The sequence below is a fragment of the Engystomops pustulosus genome, chromosome 5 (assembly GCF_040894005.1).
Source record: "Engystomops pustulosus chromosome 5, aEngPut4.maternal, whole genome shotgun sequence".
NCBI classification, from domain to species: Eukaryota; Metazoa; Chordata; class Amphibia; order Anura; family Leptodactylidae; genus Engystomops; species Engystomops pustulosus.
Window position 1 is genome coordinate 36,703,939 of NC_092415.1, and position 16,043 is coordinate 36,719,981.

General features: G+C 45.3%; 1 protein-coding gene across 1 annotated transcript; it reads left to right on the top strand.

Annotated features, from left to right (window-relative positions):
• Nucleotides 1-770: 770 nt before the first annotated feature.
• ZBTB10 (zinc finger and BTB domain containing 10) lies at nt 771-15,797 on the top strand. The gene is made up of 5 exons (XM_072151651.1): nt 771-1,763; nt 3,923-4,814; nt 9,207-9,272; nt 10,349-10,521; nt 11,630-15,797. The coding sequence occupies exons 1-5, from the start codon at nt 1,053-1,055 to the stop codon at nt 12,026-12,028; spliced, it is 2,241 nt and encodes a 746-aa protein (XP_072007752.1). The 5' UTR covers nt 771-1,052; the 3' UTR covers nt 12,029-15,797.
• Nucleotides 15,798-16,043: the final 246 nt, after the last annotated feature.

Here is a 16,043-nt window from a genome sequence, read left to right on the forward strand (position 1 = left end):
ACATTCTCAACCATTAGTAAGAACAAGACCCCACGTTCTCAAGATTTTTAGGGAGTTCCATTCTAGTAATCAGTTGGGGTCCCAGCAGCTGGACCCTCACCGATCAGCTGCTTATCTGATACATGAGATTTCTGTACTGGCATATAAAACCCTACCAGGGGTCATTCATTCCTAAAGACCCCTCACCGCCAAGCGGTCCACACTACAAGAGCTGGGCGATGTCACCCCCTCTCTTATGTTGTACCCCTGCATGGGCCATCAGTGGACATGACACAGCCAGGCAGGTGGTCTCCAGGGTGTATACTGTGATCTATGGGGGTTTATACAGAGGATCCTATGGGTGGGGGGTCATCAGTACATGTGACTGCAGAATATTTCACCCATTAGTGGCCAGCACTTGCCTTCTAGTGTGAACTGAGCCAAACAAGAGGTGACATAAGGAGCAGAGAGAAGTGCTCAGCGACCTGCAGCTTCTCCTAGAAGGTCAATATATGTGACATTACCCTGACCCCAAGGTCACAGCCTTCATCTATAGGTTATAGTGTATGGGGGGGATATATGAAGGGTCCAGGCTATGCTGCTGATGGCAGAGAGGTTGGCATGTAGCTAGTCAGCTATTGCCCGCTGTTATCAGCCAGTGTGTGTGACAGCACCTGCGGCAGGTGACATGGGGTGCCGCAGTAGTAGTGGAGGCAGGGTGGGGTGAGGTTGTGTGTAGAGGCGGCCTCCCCTCCCTCAGCTGCTCCCCCACCCCCACCTCACCCGCCCCCCTGACTCCCCCTCTCCGGACAGCGCCCCGGTGCATTGTGGGCGCAGTCCGTTGTTCATTTGCCATTCGACCTCGGCCGTGCAGGAGGAGACGCGGCGGCGGGTTGTGGGCGCCATCTGTCCCCGGAGCCGGCGGAGAGGACGCGGGAGTGCGCGGTGCTACCCACAAGCCCCCGCGGCAGTAGCGGCACCGCACAGCGGGCACGTCACATCTTGTACCGGGGGGAGGCAGCAGTTCCCCCGCGGGCGCTCCCGGGGCCCCGTGTGTTGTGTGAGGTGCGGACATGGCGGAGATGAACCGCAGGACCTTGGCCTTCAGAGGCGGCGGAGGCCTGGCCGCGGTGTCGGGGGCCCCCGTGAACAATAACAACAACAATGGCGTCAGCTCGGGGCTGCTCTCTGTGGACGAGGCCTCGGCCTGGAGCCTGAGCCGACAACTCAACGGGGGGAGCGGAGCCGCGGCCCCCGGGGAAGAGGAGGAAGTGGAGGTGGAACTGGAGCCTGAGGGCCTGCTGGACGACGACGAGGAGGAGACCGAGGCCTACCCGGGAGTAGTGCTGGGCGGCCGCAGCGACAGCCGGCAGAACGTGGGCAGCGGCGACAGCAGCGACGACGACGAGGAGGATGACGATGAAGACGACGAGGAGGAGGACGAGGCGCCCGGGCAGCAGGGAGCGGAGCAGCAGCCGGCGGCCCCCCCGGAGGACGAGGACTGCAGCATCCAGGGAGACGGGCCCCGGCGCTACGGCCTCCTGCCCGCCGCCCGCAGCCAGTCCCTGCTGCCCAGCCTGCACTGCTCCTTCCAGGGCTCGTGGCTGCACGAGTTCCCGTGGCTGCGCTTCTGCCAGGAGACCGGCCTCATGTCCTGCGCCTGGTGCCACAAGGAGGCGGGCGGCCACGACGAGCTGGCCAAGGGCACTCACACCTACAAGAGGGCGCTGCTGGTGCGCCACTGCCAGACCGCCGAGCACCGCCTCAGCGACCCCACCGCTCAGGTGAGTGCTGCAAACCCTGCCGGGGGGACTAGAGTTCTCAGCTGGCTGACCCTCCGCGGCTCCCGTCCGGGTGTCCGCGCTGCACTGTACGGGGGCCGGGGAGGGCCTTCTATTGTCCCGCTGGGACTTGTAGTCCTGACAGTGTTTGGGGGGGGGGGGGGGGGTAATGGCGGCTCTGTAGGGCTGCGGTCACGTGTGCTCGTCCTTGGAGCGGTGCACCCCACCCCGAGGGGGTAAGCTGATTACAGGAGGAGGGGGATGGGGTGACCTACATTCTACTAGAGGGGCCGGAAGTGTGCTCCCCGCCCTCTGGTGTCCCCTTCCTGTGCCCCCCTCCTCTCCTCAGGTGGGCGCCGCCTCGGACTGTGCAGGGAGGGGGTGGTGCAGCGACGTGGCTGCTCCCCAATGGGTCAGTGCTGTGATGGCTGACAGCACCTGCACACAGACCTTCCATTCACTGCAAGCAAGCAGTCAGCACCAGGAGCTGTCACATGTACATGACCACAGGGGGTCCCACCACTCAGTATTGGGCCTCATGCACACCTTAGTGTTTTGGGGATGTATTCTAAGCGTTATCATGTGTATCACACAGTCTTATGTTTTACTATGGGACCATCCTTACAACTGTGCCCCATGGATGAGCCGACAGCCTGAGCCTACAATGATATAGCATGTCCTGTCAGTCCCCTTTCATCAGTGACACACAGCCACAAAACATGACCATGGGCCCATTGTTTACAGTCTGCATGAGGCCTTAGAAGAGGGTCCCAGAGTTTAGACTTATCCTACCACTGTGCCCAGACACCATCAGATCGGAAGATCCCGTTGTTTACTCATACATGTGCATCAGCTGGACAGGCTCTCGCCTCCAGTGCTATAATTCACTCTTAGGATTGGGATATTGTTACTGTGATGTTGCTGCGTACCTCTAGGGGAAAAAAAACTTTTCACAAGGTGTCAGAATGTATTTATTTTGTGAATGTGTCACATTTTACATTTCTGGGTAGGGGGCTCTGTATGTGCTTGCTTTCAGTGAATGGGAAGTTTTTGTATCACTTTTCAAGATGCGAGTATATTATAACTATATACGGACAATTTTCATGTTAATGTAATACAACTACATCATTATATTATCTCAGACTGTGATCAGGTGCAAAACCTTGAAGTAGAATATAATCAGAATAGTGTGGCCTCCATGCATACAATTTTGGGGGCCAAGATCTTGAAGCTTAAATTGCAGCCAGATCATGGGGCCCCCATGAGCACAAGGTGACAGAACTACTAAGCTTCCTATGGGCTTTCCTATAAACATCATGCACCTGGTTATGCCCTTGGTCCAGGTTCCGGCTGGGGTGAAGCACATGATCGTGTGCAGGAGGCCTGTCTGTAGTTTGCACCAGTCCTGCTTATCATCCATATAACCTCTGCAGTCACTGACCTCAGAGGTCACATGTATGATCAATGATATCGGTCATAGGTTATTTCTTTAGCATTTGTCACATACCTGGTCAGTTGTTGTCAGGCTGTCAGGCTGTCAGGCACATGTATGCTTAGCCAAGTGTGTGTGGTGGCAGGAATAGCTGTTGGCCTAGGGCAGTGATGGCGAACCTTTTAGAGACAGAGTGCCTAAACTACAACCGAGACCCACTTATTTACCGCAAAGTGCCAACACAGAAATGTAATTAGTGATTTATACTCCCTTCTCTGTCACAGCTTTCATTCATACCAGCCCCCTGAGGACACCAATAAAGCAGAAAATAGAAGAAATTTGGATGATCATTGTAGCTGTTTATGGGACAGGAAGAATTGTCAGGGCCGGAGCAGGAGCTACATAATGATAATCCAGATTTGCCCACACCTTCCCACTCATCCAGTAGTCCCAGGTAGAGCTGTCACTTTAAAATAGCTCTGTGCACAGCAAGTCCTGGGCTGTCTGGGACTGCAGGAAGATGCCTGGAGTTATCTCTGGTGATGGCCTGAGTGCCCACAGAAAGGGCTCTGAGTGCCACCTCTGGCACCAGTGCCATAGGTTAGCCATCACTGGCCTAGGGGGTATTTGGCTGCCTGCATTCTGATGTGTGTAGTTAGACTGGTTCAAAAAGTTAAGACGCTTATGCTTCTATTTGCCAAAGATTAATTTTTCTTTCCTTTCTTAACAGGAGCCTGAATTAAAACAGGAAGTGCCAGAAACCTACAGTGACTATAGTATAAAGCCAAATGAGAATTCCTACTGTTATCAGCTTCTGCAGGAACTAAATGAGCAGAGAAAGAAGGGCATCCTCTGCGATGTCAACATTGTTGTAAGTGGCAAGGTTTTCCGAGCTCACAAGAACATCCTGGTTGCAGGCAGCCGTTTTTTTAAAACCTTATACTGTTTCACAAACAAAGACAGCCGTGACCAAACCACTGTTACGTACTTGGACGTTGTCGCCGTTCATGGATTTTCCGTCATCTTGGACTTCATGTATTCTGGGAATCTTGTACTCACAAGCCAAAATGCCATAGAGGTGATGACCGTGGCCAGCTATCTCCAGATGACTGAGGTGGTCCAGTCATGTCGTAATTTCATCAAAGATGCCTTGAATATAAGCATAAAGTCTGAAGCTCCTGAAAGTGTTGTGGTCAGCTACAATAAAAGAAAGAACAGTGAGGGAAACTCCTCTCGGGAGCAGAAATCGGCCAGCTTCTGGGCCACCCGCAACCTTACCAGTTTAGCCAGCAATGTAAAGCTAGATCCAGAAGGGTTCAGTGTCGAAGAAACCTCCGCCGAAAACTTCCAAGCCAATGATTCAACGTGGATTCAGGATAGTTCTCCAGAAGTTACAGAAATCGAGCCCCCAGCTCAGGGAAAGGTGTTTGTATGGAATGACATGGCTTCAAATGCAGTAGGTGTGCAAGAGACGAATAAACCGAGGAGGAAAAACCAAACTACAAAGAGATTTGTTTATAACATCCCTCCAAACAATGAACTTCAGGTAGATGGAAACACAATGCTGCCACAGTCTGTCCCTTACCAAGAGGAGGATGTGCAATGTTTCCAGGATGGAGCAGGTAGGTCATACTTCTGAAGTGCCGGCCCTGTCAGGTGGATGTATAATTATGGGGGATATTCCGCTGTCTAAACTGTTACTGTTTACTTCTCACCAATACTTATTGGCAAATGAATTATAGGCAGGCAGAGTTAAAAGGGTTGTTCCAACTTTGGAAGTCATTCGCAGGATAGAGGACAACTTCCTAATCGACGTGTGTCTGATAGCTGGGACCCCCACTAATTATGAGAATAGGGCCCCCAGCAATTACAGCAACGTTCCCTTTCTAACTAATGGTTGGAGTGTCACTTGGAGCAAGTTTGCTGCGCACAGCACTAGCCTGTCTTGCTGCTCCCATAGAACGCTGCTTTGCCTGCCGCTCAACCTTTTAGTAGGAATGGGATCCCTGTTTTCCTAAACACCCTAGGGTCCCAGCAGTCGGACCCTCGCCTATTAGGAATTTATCCCCTATCTTGTGGATTGGGGAGAACTTTTTAAATTGGGGCAACACATCTTCAGGAGATGTGGGTCGTCGGTTATTTTTTTTCAGTTGTTTTGACCCTAAACTAGAAGTCTCACCTGGTTTGGGTTAAAAATAATTGAACAAAAAAACTGAAGACCTAACAAAGATAATGTGAATTGGCCCTTAAATGGGTTTCCATAGGATAGGTCATCAATATTCCCATTGGTAGCGTAGCAGTTTTATACTCTGTATCCTATGATTCATCTACCTTCCCTCACTTGGAGAACAGCTCCATTCTCTGTGCAGTGTTGGAGCTGTGTTACTGTAGCTGAGCTGCATTTCCACACCACTAAACCAAACAAAGCTCCATATATTTCTGTCTCTGTTCTCTGATTTTCGGTGCTAGAGGCAGTTGGTTATGGAATCTCGAGAGTCTGAACCCCCTGAATCAGATCAGGTCCATCCTTTGTATCTCTCATTCATTTTGAATGCATGTCCTGCCACAAGTAAGAAAAAAAAAGAAAAAAACCTTTAGCGATGCACCAAACGACCCAAGGAGGACAAGCTGTTTTTGTGGCACTGCATGCCCTCTAAAAGCAGGGACAACGTGTCCTCCTAGCTGTGGGTTGAATGTACAATATAGGAGTAGAGATAGATGGAGATATGGAAGTTTTATGAAACTGTGTGAAACAAAAGCCATAAGAACTTCTTACATAGTGGCTTTCCTGTTTCAAAAGGCCTGAAACGAAAATGAAAGCTGCACCTTCTCTTCTGACACCTTAATGAATGTCCCAAAATGTGTGATGGTTTTTGGTATGTGGAATGGATTTTGGCCATTGATTACTTTTTCACTAGCATATGGACCCATAATTATTATTACTGTATCAAGAGTATGTATAACTTGCCGCTCTGTTCAGATGGTGGAGCTGGATAACATGATCAGTTTTGTAGGCACGGACTAGATTTTTGTGTATTCGGGTTTTGTTTCCACTTTCTTTCTGCCTTGTCACACTGGAGGTTAGTGGTTACCACAGGGGCCTGTCAGTGCTTTGATCCCCTCTACCAATTCAGAATATGTGCATACTTGGCCGGACTGAGGGTTCATTTATACAGGCGACTGGGAGGTATAGCCATCGCCCTGAAATAGGCAGTCAGCTGTTGGATGTGTTGGCTTAGCTGCCTGTTACAGGTAGTCAACCCACATAGGAATTCTGTAGCAAACCTTAACGTCTCCGGCACTTGCAAGGCTCTGTTCACATGTGTGGTGTTCTGACATTTACTGCTCAGAAGGACAAAACGATTGGCCATCTCAAGATTTTGATATGGTGGTAACCAGCAATGTCTCATACCCTATGATTCCTTCTTATCTACTTGGAACTTTAAAGGTATGGGCACTCGGTACATGGAGGTAAAGCCAGCCAGAATATTTGTATGTGTCCGGGTAGTATAAATGGACATTTCGTGGGCCGGTCAGCCATTAGCAATGCATTTCTAGGTTTATGAGCCACGTTGCCTCTGGGAATCATCCCACGCTGTGGTAAGTCTACGTGGAGTTGAGATGCTTTCTATGCAGTCTGTGTGACGTACTAAGGCATATTGCTGCTGTGTAGAGAATACAATGATGGGGTGTAGGTGAATGATCCAGGTACAAGCGCTACACAGGGTTAGGAAGAGCTGTAGCTTTTTCCAATAATTTGCAGTCTTTTGAAAAGAGTTGGTTCATACGGCCACATCTTCTCCTTGAACACCTATTGGTTGCTTTATCCTTGGTAGCTATTAGGTTTCTTCTATGTTCAGCACTACTAGAGTATGTAGTTCTTATGTACATTGCTCCTCGGTCCTGGGGACAACAGGTGGTACACAAAATACAAAACATGGATGTTGTGTATTCAATAAGCAATAGTGAAATGTGCGATTCATTTGTATTTGGTAGCTTTGATGCGTCTTTAAGACTTCCAGTGTTTGCCTCCAACTTGCTGTGGATTGTTGCAGTTTCTTGGTTAATGATCGGCTGCCATTGCTGTGGATTGTGACTATGCCCCATGATGGTAATAGAGTTGCAGGGCTGGACACGGCTTCACTCATTGTTGGTATAGCTCATCGGCATCTGAAGCTGAACTCGCAGAGATTGTGACACTTTGCCTCTAAAAGAAGATGTGAGGCTGCTGTCAGAGGCAGATCTTATGTTCTCTACCTCCAAATCTTCCTGAAAAAAGAGCGCGCATAGCAGGTGCCTCATAATGACAGCTCTGTCTGCTCCCCTACTGCATCAATATCTCTTAGCAGCAGCACCACGCTGGAGGGGAGTACATGGGGCAAATTGGGGGAGGGGAGTCCTGCAGTGTATGGTGGGGGAGGGCTGTAATTGATGGGGGTCCCGGCTCTGAAGATGAGGGAAGTGGGGGTAGTGTCATGAACGCTACATTTGCTACTGCCGGTAGCAGCTTGTCACGTAAAACTTCAAGTAATGTAAAACACTCCCCTTCCCTAATCCACATTTTGTTTCTGAAGTTCCAGTCCTTTGACATGATTTCTAGATCTGGCTAATTTTACAGACTTTCATTGTGTCTAACCCCTTTGTACTCTTTACCTCTACGGTGATTTAAAGGGCTTGTCCAGAGATTGAAAAACATGGCTGTTTTGTTCTAAATATAGTGCCGCTACGGACCATGGGTTGTCGGTATTGCAACTAAGCTCCGTTTATATCTATGCAGCTGATGTGCAATACCGTCACAAACCTTGGTCATGTGTGGCGCTGATTTTAGAATAAAGCAGCCATGTTTTCCAGCCTCTGTGCAACCCCATCTACACCTGCATCTGACCTTTATTATCTTCCATTATTATTATTTTGATGAAAGAAGTCTGAGCGATCCTTTTACGTGTCCTTCTACGTTGCTACGATGCTACGTTCTTGCTTCCATTAAAAATTGGGCGGAAGCAGCAGCTCTATATTTCCGTACACTAACGGAAGCCATTAAAAGTCCATTGAAACCAGTGGATGTTTTAACGGATCCTTTAATTCTATCATTTCAGTGATGGAAGAAAATAAAGGTCCAAACGCAGGAGTGACCAGGACCTTTAGTAGTTTGCATTAAAGGGAAATCATTGGTGAAATATTTTTCTTAAACTAAGAGTGTCAATTTTTGTAACCGTAAATACTCTGATCACGCTTGCTGAATTATTCTGTGGTGATTACGGCTACATGTGTAATATTGTGGGCGCTGTAATTTCTATTTTTGAAAATTAATCCACAGTTATAGGGAGAGTTTTTAAGAATTTTTTTTTTTTTAATGAAATGGGTTTTGGAGGAATAAATGATGTACACGGTAATAAGGCAACCAGGGACTGATTGTCCGTTAGCCCTGTATAAGATGACTTGTAGTTGAATAGAAGACCCTTTTACGCTGTGCAGAATCTTGCACCTGATAGAAGAGCCCTATGTAGGATCAGAGGAAGTTCAGTCGTTCAGATCCTTGGTTTGTTTGAGGTGGAGGTTTGTATTGTTGGCCGGGCACCTGGGGGGTTGTATTGTTTGTTTGGCACCTCAGGGCACTGTACGTGGAGTGGAGTTTGTAATTTTGGGGAGGCACTGTACATCTAGTGAGGGCTTGTCTTGTTTGCGGGCACTCACTGTACATGGAGTGGGGGGCTTGTTCTTCTTTTGACACCTCAGCCTCCATTATACATGTAACATGAGATGTATGTGGACACAGAGGTGGCATGAAGTCCTCCGTCCTCATCATTCCTGCGCTAGTAATTTGCGTTCAGGATTTCTGGGCATGTGCTTGTACTACCCAAGATATGCCAATGCCTTATTAGTGTGCAGAGTTTTTGGGCCTGAGCCTAATGCAAATCTGGTAGAGGATTGTACGAGCAGCAAAAGAGCTACCAATGTATTATAGAAATACACCGAACAATTTCATGTATTTAATGTTTTTTTCTTTTCTTTAGGAACTTCAAATGAATTCAAGTTCAGTATGTTCCCAGATACCTGGCCAAGGGAAACGTGGGAAAACGGTAATCTATCCATTTAATCCTCTCTTTTATAGCTGGGTTGTTGTTCTTGTGGCTAAATATTATTTTGCAGATTATTTTAATTTTTTTTGTATATCTTTTTAATATTTTCTGCCTGACTTTGGGGATAGCTATCTGCTTTACTGCAGCCTCATGGCCCTAAGTCGACACATCATATTATATATGAGGGGTATCTAGGCATGTGTAGTGAGGGCTAGTAAGTAAACTATAAATGCTACCCAGTATCTGAAAAGCATGACTGCTTTCTTTCACAAACAGCTCCACACATGTCTACAGGTTGCGTGTGGTATTGCAATCCGTCCCAGTTTCCTTCAGTGGAGCCGAGATGTTTTGCCTCCTACAAATCACAACCACAAAGAAGTTTAAGTATACAGTGATGATAGATGAGTGTAATTTGGGGCCATGATGCTGTATGTCCGCACAGGACCGAAACACTGCCGCCTTTTCTGTACAGAATTCACTCTGCAGAAAAGTTCAGTTCAGGTCACCAGACCTGGTGCAGTAACGCCAGAGATTTTTCTATAGCTGAAAACTATTAGCATATCGGTTGTCCCACGATTACATATAACCTATAATATCTGACCCTGACCACAGGTAGTGATCGCTTCTAACAGGTGCACACATGGGACAGGACTGTTAGATTCTGGGCTAAAACAAAAAATTATCTTTTTCCAACCCACTGTCCGTCACTGTAATGAAGGTATAGGCTACAAGTAATGAGCCTTTAAAGCGGCTTTGAATAAAAGATACTTAATAGAAGACCACTTCAAGGCCAAGTTTGAGAAAGCACAAAAACTCCATCAAAACCACCGTTACAAAAAGGCAGTGGTTTTGATTGTATGATTCAGTCATATAGAAAATGATGGTGCTATATACAAATAATTATTATTTCTACTGGTCTATAACCTATTTGTTGGCTTATCAAATCATAAAAATGTAGCTCTGTGAAAACATGCAAACAAAACAACTGTGCATTATTCTTTCAAGGTACACCTCTGTGGGGGCCCATGAGCTGCCATGAGACCTAATGTTGTATTTTCTTTCTCTTTTGTCCTTAGGAGATGCATCAACCGGCCTCAACAAACTAAAATGTCCTCACTGCAACTATGTAGCAAAATACAGAAGAACTCTCAAGAGACATTTACTTATTCACACCGGAGTGAGATCTTTTAGCTGCGATATCTGCGGAAAGCTGTTTACTCGGAGAGAGCATGTCAAGAGACATTCCCTGGTACGTTACACATGGGTTACAGGTCACGTAACACATCTGATATCCTCGCTGTACGACGCTAGTGTATGATGACTTATTATAGTCATTGCTTTGCATTAGTGTTTTCAAAACACAATGTGGTCAGATCTAATACACATCAGTGGGGAAAAAGTTTTCCATTATAGTTCCAATGTAGGAAACCTACATCTGAGTAGATGTGATGGTAGATTTCTCCCGCCTGTCTCTCCCCCAATCTGTAATTAAATAATCCTGGAATCTAACCTATCTTGTTAAAAAAAAAAAAAAAAAAAACCTTTATTTTAGTGATATGTAAATTAATTGCAGAAGCTACTGGGGTATCCCAGTGTCGGGCCAGGATAGTACACGCCCCAGTAGCCTCTGCAGGTAATTTACAAATTACTAAAATAAGTAAGGTTAGCTTCCAGCATTATTAAATTACAGATTAGGGCAGAGGCAGGAGGAATCTACCATCAGATTTACTTCTAGATTCCTCATGGTAGGTTTCCTTTAAAGTGATGAAAAGTACTGCAGAAAATGACAAGCGAGAATGTGCCCTGTCCGTGTCATTTTCCACACTGGATCCTCTCTCAGACCTTACCCATCTTTTCATACATGTACTCTTTAAGTAGTGATTGATGGCATCGTGGTCTCTGATTGTTAACCCCCTAATGCAGCATGGCATAACTGGTCATCCTGCATTGTTCTGTGATTTACTGCGGCGATAAAGGAGCCTGACAGAAGTAGGATCCTCTTACCGCCCTTCTGTGCGCCCACGTACGATCCTGTTGGTGCCAGCTCTGGTCAGCCATATGTATAATCCCATTAGGTCGTGCCAGAGATGATTTTGCTTTGGAATAGTCATGATCACAACTCCAAGACCTCTTTACCTCTATTAGAAGGTTGTTTAGGAGTTGGAAAGACCTCCAGTTTGGTTGACTTTTTTGGGGGGAATTGCATATTGTAGTTTGATATGTACTGTGTGTGTAATTGCCTTAAAAAAAATCTATCATCTTCTATCTTGCAAAATTAAGCATTTACCCTACGACTGTGTTTTTACATTTTCTCATTTACTTGTTATCTAAAACACCTTTTCCTTGATATCATCTAGGTGCATAAAAAAGATAAGAAATACAAGTGCATGGTGTGTAAGAAGATCTTCATGCTGGCGGCAAGCGTTGGAATCCGGCATGGCTCTAGACGCTATGGAGTGTGTGTGGACTGTGTGGATAAATCCCAGCCAGGGCTTCAGGAGGCCGGAGTAGAACAAGTGACAGACCAAGACTTCCCCAGGGACGAAGAATATGATGACAATGACCCTGTGGAGGCAGTAGACGGAGACGACGACCTGGTGGACGAAGGAGAAGATCAGAACGACCATTCTCGGTGGTCGGAGCAAAATGACCCATCACGCTGGGGAGAACAGAACGATCCTTCACAGTGGGAACGACAGAAACCTCAGGCTCGATGGGACGAGTCAGGAGACGTCTGTATGACGATAGACGACTGACTGCCGGTTGGCATATAAAACTCAAGGGTGCTGCAGCGGGACGGGATGTTCACAATGATTGTTGAAACATTATGGGACTGGAGGCTTACAATACATGGTACCGTGCTGGACAATAGTTGTTGCTGTGAAAACTGTAGGGTCAAAGCCTTATAGCAAAAAAAAATTTATTTTGTTTTATTTTTTTCTTTTAATTTTATTTGCACAGGACTGTACAGAATCCAGCCGTTTGGTTGAAATTTACAAGTCCTAACATCTCCAATCAGTTATCAAAGAAATGTATTTTTATTTATAGGATATAGCTACTTCGGTCCTATCAGAGCCTAAAAACTACTATTGTAATGTTAATACGTGTTAGTATGAGAAGGTATGAATGTGACGTTCCTTACACTACTAGGTTGTGACTTCATTTTTTTTTTTTTTTTTTTTTTTGGGTGGGGGGTTTCACGTCAAGGATCCGGCTGCACCGCTTTAAGCCAAACTGCAGGTTTATATCTGATGGGTCGGATTTGTGATGAATATTGACAGGCCAGGTCGCATTACATCACATTTTTGCCTCACAGTCGTGGTTTTTTTATTTTGTATAATTCACTGTAATTGTTTTTGCATCATTCTTTAAAGTTTAATTTATTGTCTGTAAAGTCCTCCAATCGTAGTGTGTGTTCTGTGTCCGTGAAAGTCGGGTCAAGTCGAGTGCTGAAGTCACAGCGGGGTGCGAGGAAGGCCTACACACAAAGGGATTACTGAACAGGAGTGATCAGCAAGTCACTCCGGATTGTAGGTTACTTTCTATTTTTCGTTCAGTGACTCGCTCCTGAATTGCTGCTTTTTCTATGATCGGTGGTCAGATTCTTTGTGATACACTGCTGAATGTAATCTTTCTAGTAAGGCAGTGTAGATTCCGGTTATAGGTTCTTTGTAATAACTCCTCGTGAGACTTTAGCACTTGGCTGATCCCTTTGTCATCTCTCCTTTAGGCCTCGTGCACATGACCATGAACTGGCTGCACTAACTTCATAGAGGCCTATGGTGCACTGGTGCGGTGTGCACATAGTGTCTCGCTGTACCGTGACTGAGTAGCTGCAAAAGATAGAGCAGGTCCTTAAGCTGCCCGTATTGCAGGCTGACCCGTCCCATCTGCACCCGGCTCTGTGCTTGGAGCAGGTGAAACACACGGACATCTGCTTGAGGCCTAATGTAGTATTGACCATCTCTGTTCAGGATAGACCATCAGACCCCTTCAATTGGTGCCTAAGCTTCTTTATCATACTAGGCACAGCTCGGTATATATGTGGTACAGTAGCTCCGTACCGTTCATGCGAATGTACTACCCAGTGTGGCCACTACAGTATAAACGGCGCTGTGTTTGGTAATAAGGAGAACTGCCCTGAATATCACAGCCCCTTCAGTCAGATAAATCAGAACCTCATCCACATCCTATCCTAAAAGTAGGTCACAGTCCATAAAAATAAAGTCCCCACCAAGAACACCTTTACATCTATATTATGTTTTTTGAAAGTCTTGACAGTAATTTTTAGTAGTATGAATGAGATCATCATGTCGCCCAGCGAGTCTTGTTCGCCCCAGAAATAAATGGTTAAAATAAAACGTCCTTGTGGAGCTGAATAATCGGATACAATCTGCGTGTGGCCGTCATTGGTGACGTATCCCGGGATGCACACCCCCCAGGATCGCTGCTCCCCTGGATCAGCCAGTAGTAGCCGCTGCCTATACACAGCGCTATGGCTAGATGCTATCCTTGTACATGGTCACATGTTTCCCCCTTTGTACATTTCCTGTTTTTATATTGGGATGAATTGTCCTTCGCTGTTTGGAGTTTTTACGTAGCGCGTCCCGCGGCAATCCTTTTTAGTTTGCCAGATTTTTCTGTTTTTGTTAAATAAATGCTTTATGATTTGTCCCTTTTTTCTGTTAATAGGAATATTATGTCAGGTCGAGATTTCAGATGTGTACAAACTGCAATGATCTTTACAGTTCTATTATTTATTTTCTATATATATAATTATTATTATTTTATTTTCTTTGGGGAGCAATATTTGCATTGACTATCTACTTAGAACAATGAAGTCGGTTTTCTTACATCTTTTGTGTTCTTTTGTTGCTTCTTACACCAGAACATCAGGTATTTCTCTATAGCCGAGCAGCGGGCAGGTTCTGGACATGAGTCCCCGGTGCTGATACTTCGGTCTTGGGTGGAATTACCATTTTAAGGGGTATTCTAGGGATATTCTTTCTCTTTGTTAAACGGATATTCCCCAGGGTCTAGGACTTGCCACCCGGCTGTTGATCGCAAGCTCAGATCGGAAAGGACATCCCTGGACGGCCCCTTTAACCTCCCATCTCTGTACTGTATACCTGCCTAAGGTCCTTGCTGCTGCTATTGGTGGGTACATTTGCCTTTAGTTACCTCTAGTTAAAGGGTTTTTGTGGGTTCATAATATTGTTGACTTGTCCTTTGTATAACCATAACTATTAGTGTGGATACCGATGATGCCTGGCACTGCATCCATTTACATGGTCAGCTCTGTAGCCCCATAGTTTACTAAGAGTTTGACTCTCAATCTGGTTTTGATCCACTAGTCATAGGAAATGTACCATCAAAATCCATCATGATAAACCAGGGACAATTATTCATAGATCCAGAACGTGACTGATAATCTTATATTCGTTATCCATGGCCTCCTTCTAAAATCAACTAATGAACCTGATGGCCTCTAGGGGGGGGTGTTACCGGAACCCCTCTGTGGCGTAACCTTACAGGCTATTAAGTTGTCTCCTCCTCTGCCAGATGTCACAGCAGTAGTCGGTGCTGCTGCACAGTGTAACAGCCTGTGAATCTGCAGCATGGATGAGTTCTGGTAATGTCTTTCAGGGTCATTAGCATAGTTTTAAAAGTTGATTTTAGAAGGAAGGAGGACATGGATAACAAAAAGAGGATCACTCATCGATCCAGGCACCATAAGTGTCCCTAGTTTATCATGCTCGAATTTGATAGTCGATTAACTTTTAATGCAGTTATATTGTGAACCTGAACAAAAATTCCCTTTAACTGCAGCTTGTTGTCTCCAAGACTTTCCCAATCGCTGCAGCTTTAAGTACAAAGCCTTAGAGATGGGGCATCCATGGTGTTTTACCCAAATCCAAGGGGGGCAGTTCTCCTTTTATGCATTTCATAAGCTACACTCCCTGTATAAGCGGGAGACGGCATTATAGACGGGCGAGAAACGTAAAGTGTCCGGCGCTCATTGTGTCACTGCATCTTCTGATGACAATATATTTATTAACCCCCTCCTCCCCCCAGAGCAATGACCGCAGGCGTATCACAGGATATTATCAGGATATATCGGAAAGCTAATACCTCCTATATGTTAAATGTGTTACTTTTTTTTTTCTCTTGTTCTCCTCTGGTGGGGTCCAAAACTTAGAACTTAGTTTACTGAAGAGAGAGTATTTTTAACGTGAAAGTTCTGTTCTGCTTTGTGAATATGTAAGTAGCTTACGTCTAATTCAATTTTTTTTTCTCCCTCCCTTCTATTTCTTATGTAGAATCCTATAAATAGTTACATTTTTTTTTTTGCTCCATATAGATATGTCAATATATACATATATATATAAAAAATATAATATATACATTTCACAAAAATCTGCATTTTATTAGGAGCAAAAAAAAGAAAACTTACTCAGAAGTGTAGAGACCCTCGGACCTGGCTTTAAATTCTGTTGTGTAATTTTTATTTTTATTTTTTCTTCCCACAAAAATCTTATTCTATTGAAAATGAGTTCTTTTTATTACTTCAATCATTTATGTATATTCGATAAATTATGACCAAATGTGATGTTAGATTGCATACAGTAAATTTAAATATACACTTGGTACACTACAGCTTTGTCGTGGCATTTCTTTACAATTTTAAGTTGATTTTTTTTTTTTTTTTATTGTTCCAAATTATTTAAAAATGTGTCTATGTTAAAGGGGTTGCCCAGGAGGAAATATTTT

Bases quoted from the DNA above. Each gene is read 5' to 3' on its own strand.
- ZBTB10 (XM_072151651.1), top strand. From the start codon at position 1,053: ATGGCGGAGATGAACCGCAGGACCTTGGCCTTCAGAGGCGGCGGAGGC. The intron at 1,764-3,922 runs GTGAGTGCTGCA...CTTTCTTAACAG, and splicing joins TCAGCGACCCCACCGCTCAG to GAGCCTGAATTAAAACAGGA. The intron at 9,273-10,348 runs GTAATCTATCCA...TTTTGTCCTTAG, and splicing joins AAGGGAAACGTGGGAAAACG to GAGATGCATCAACCGGCCTC.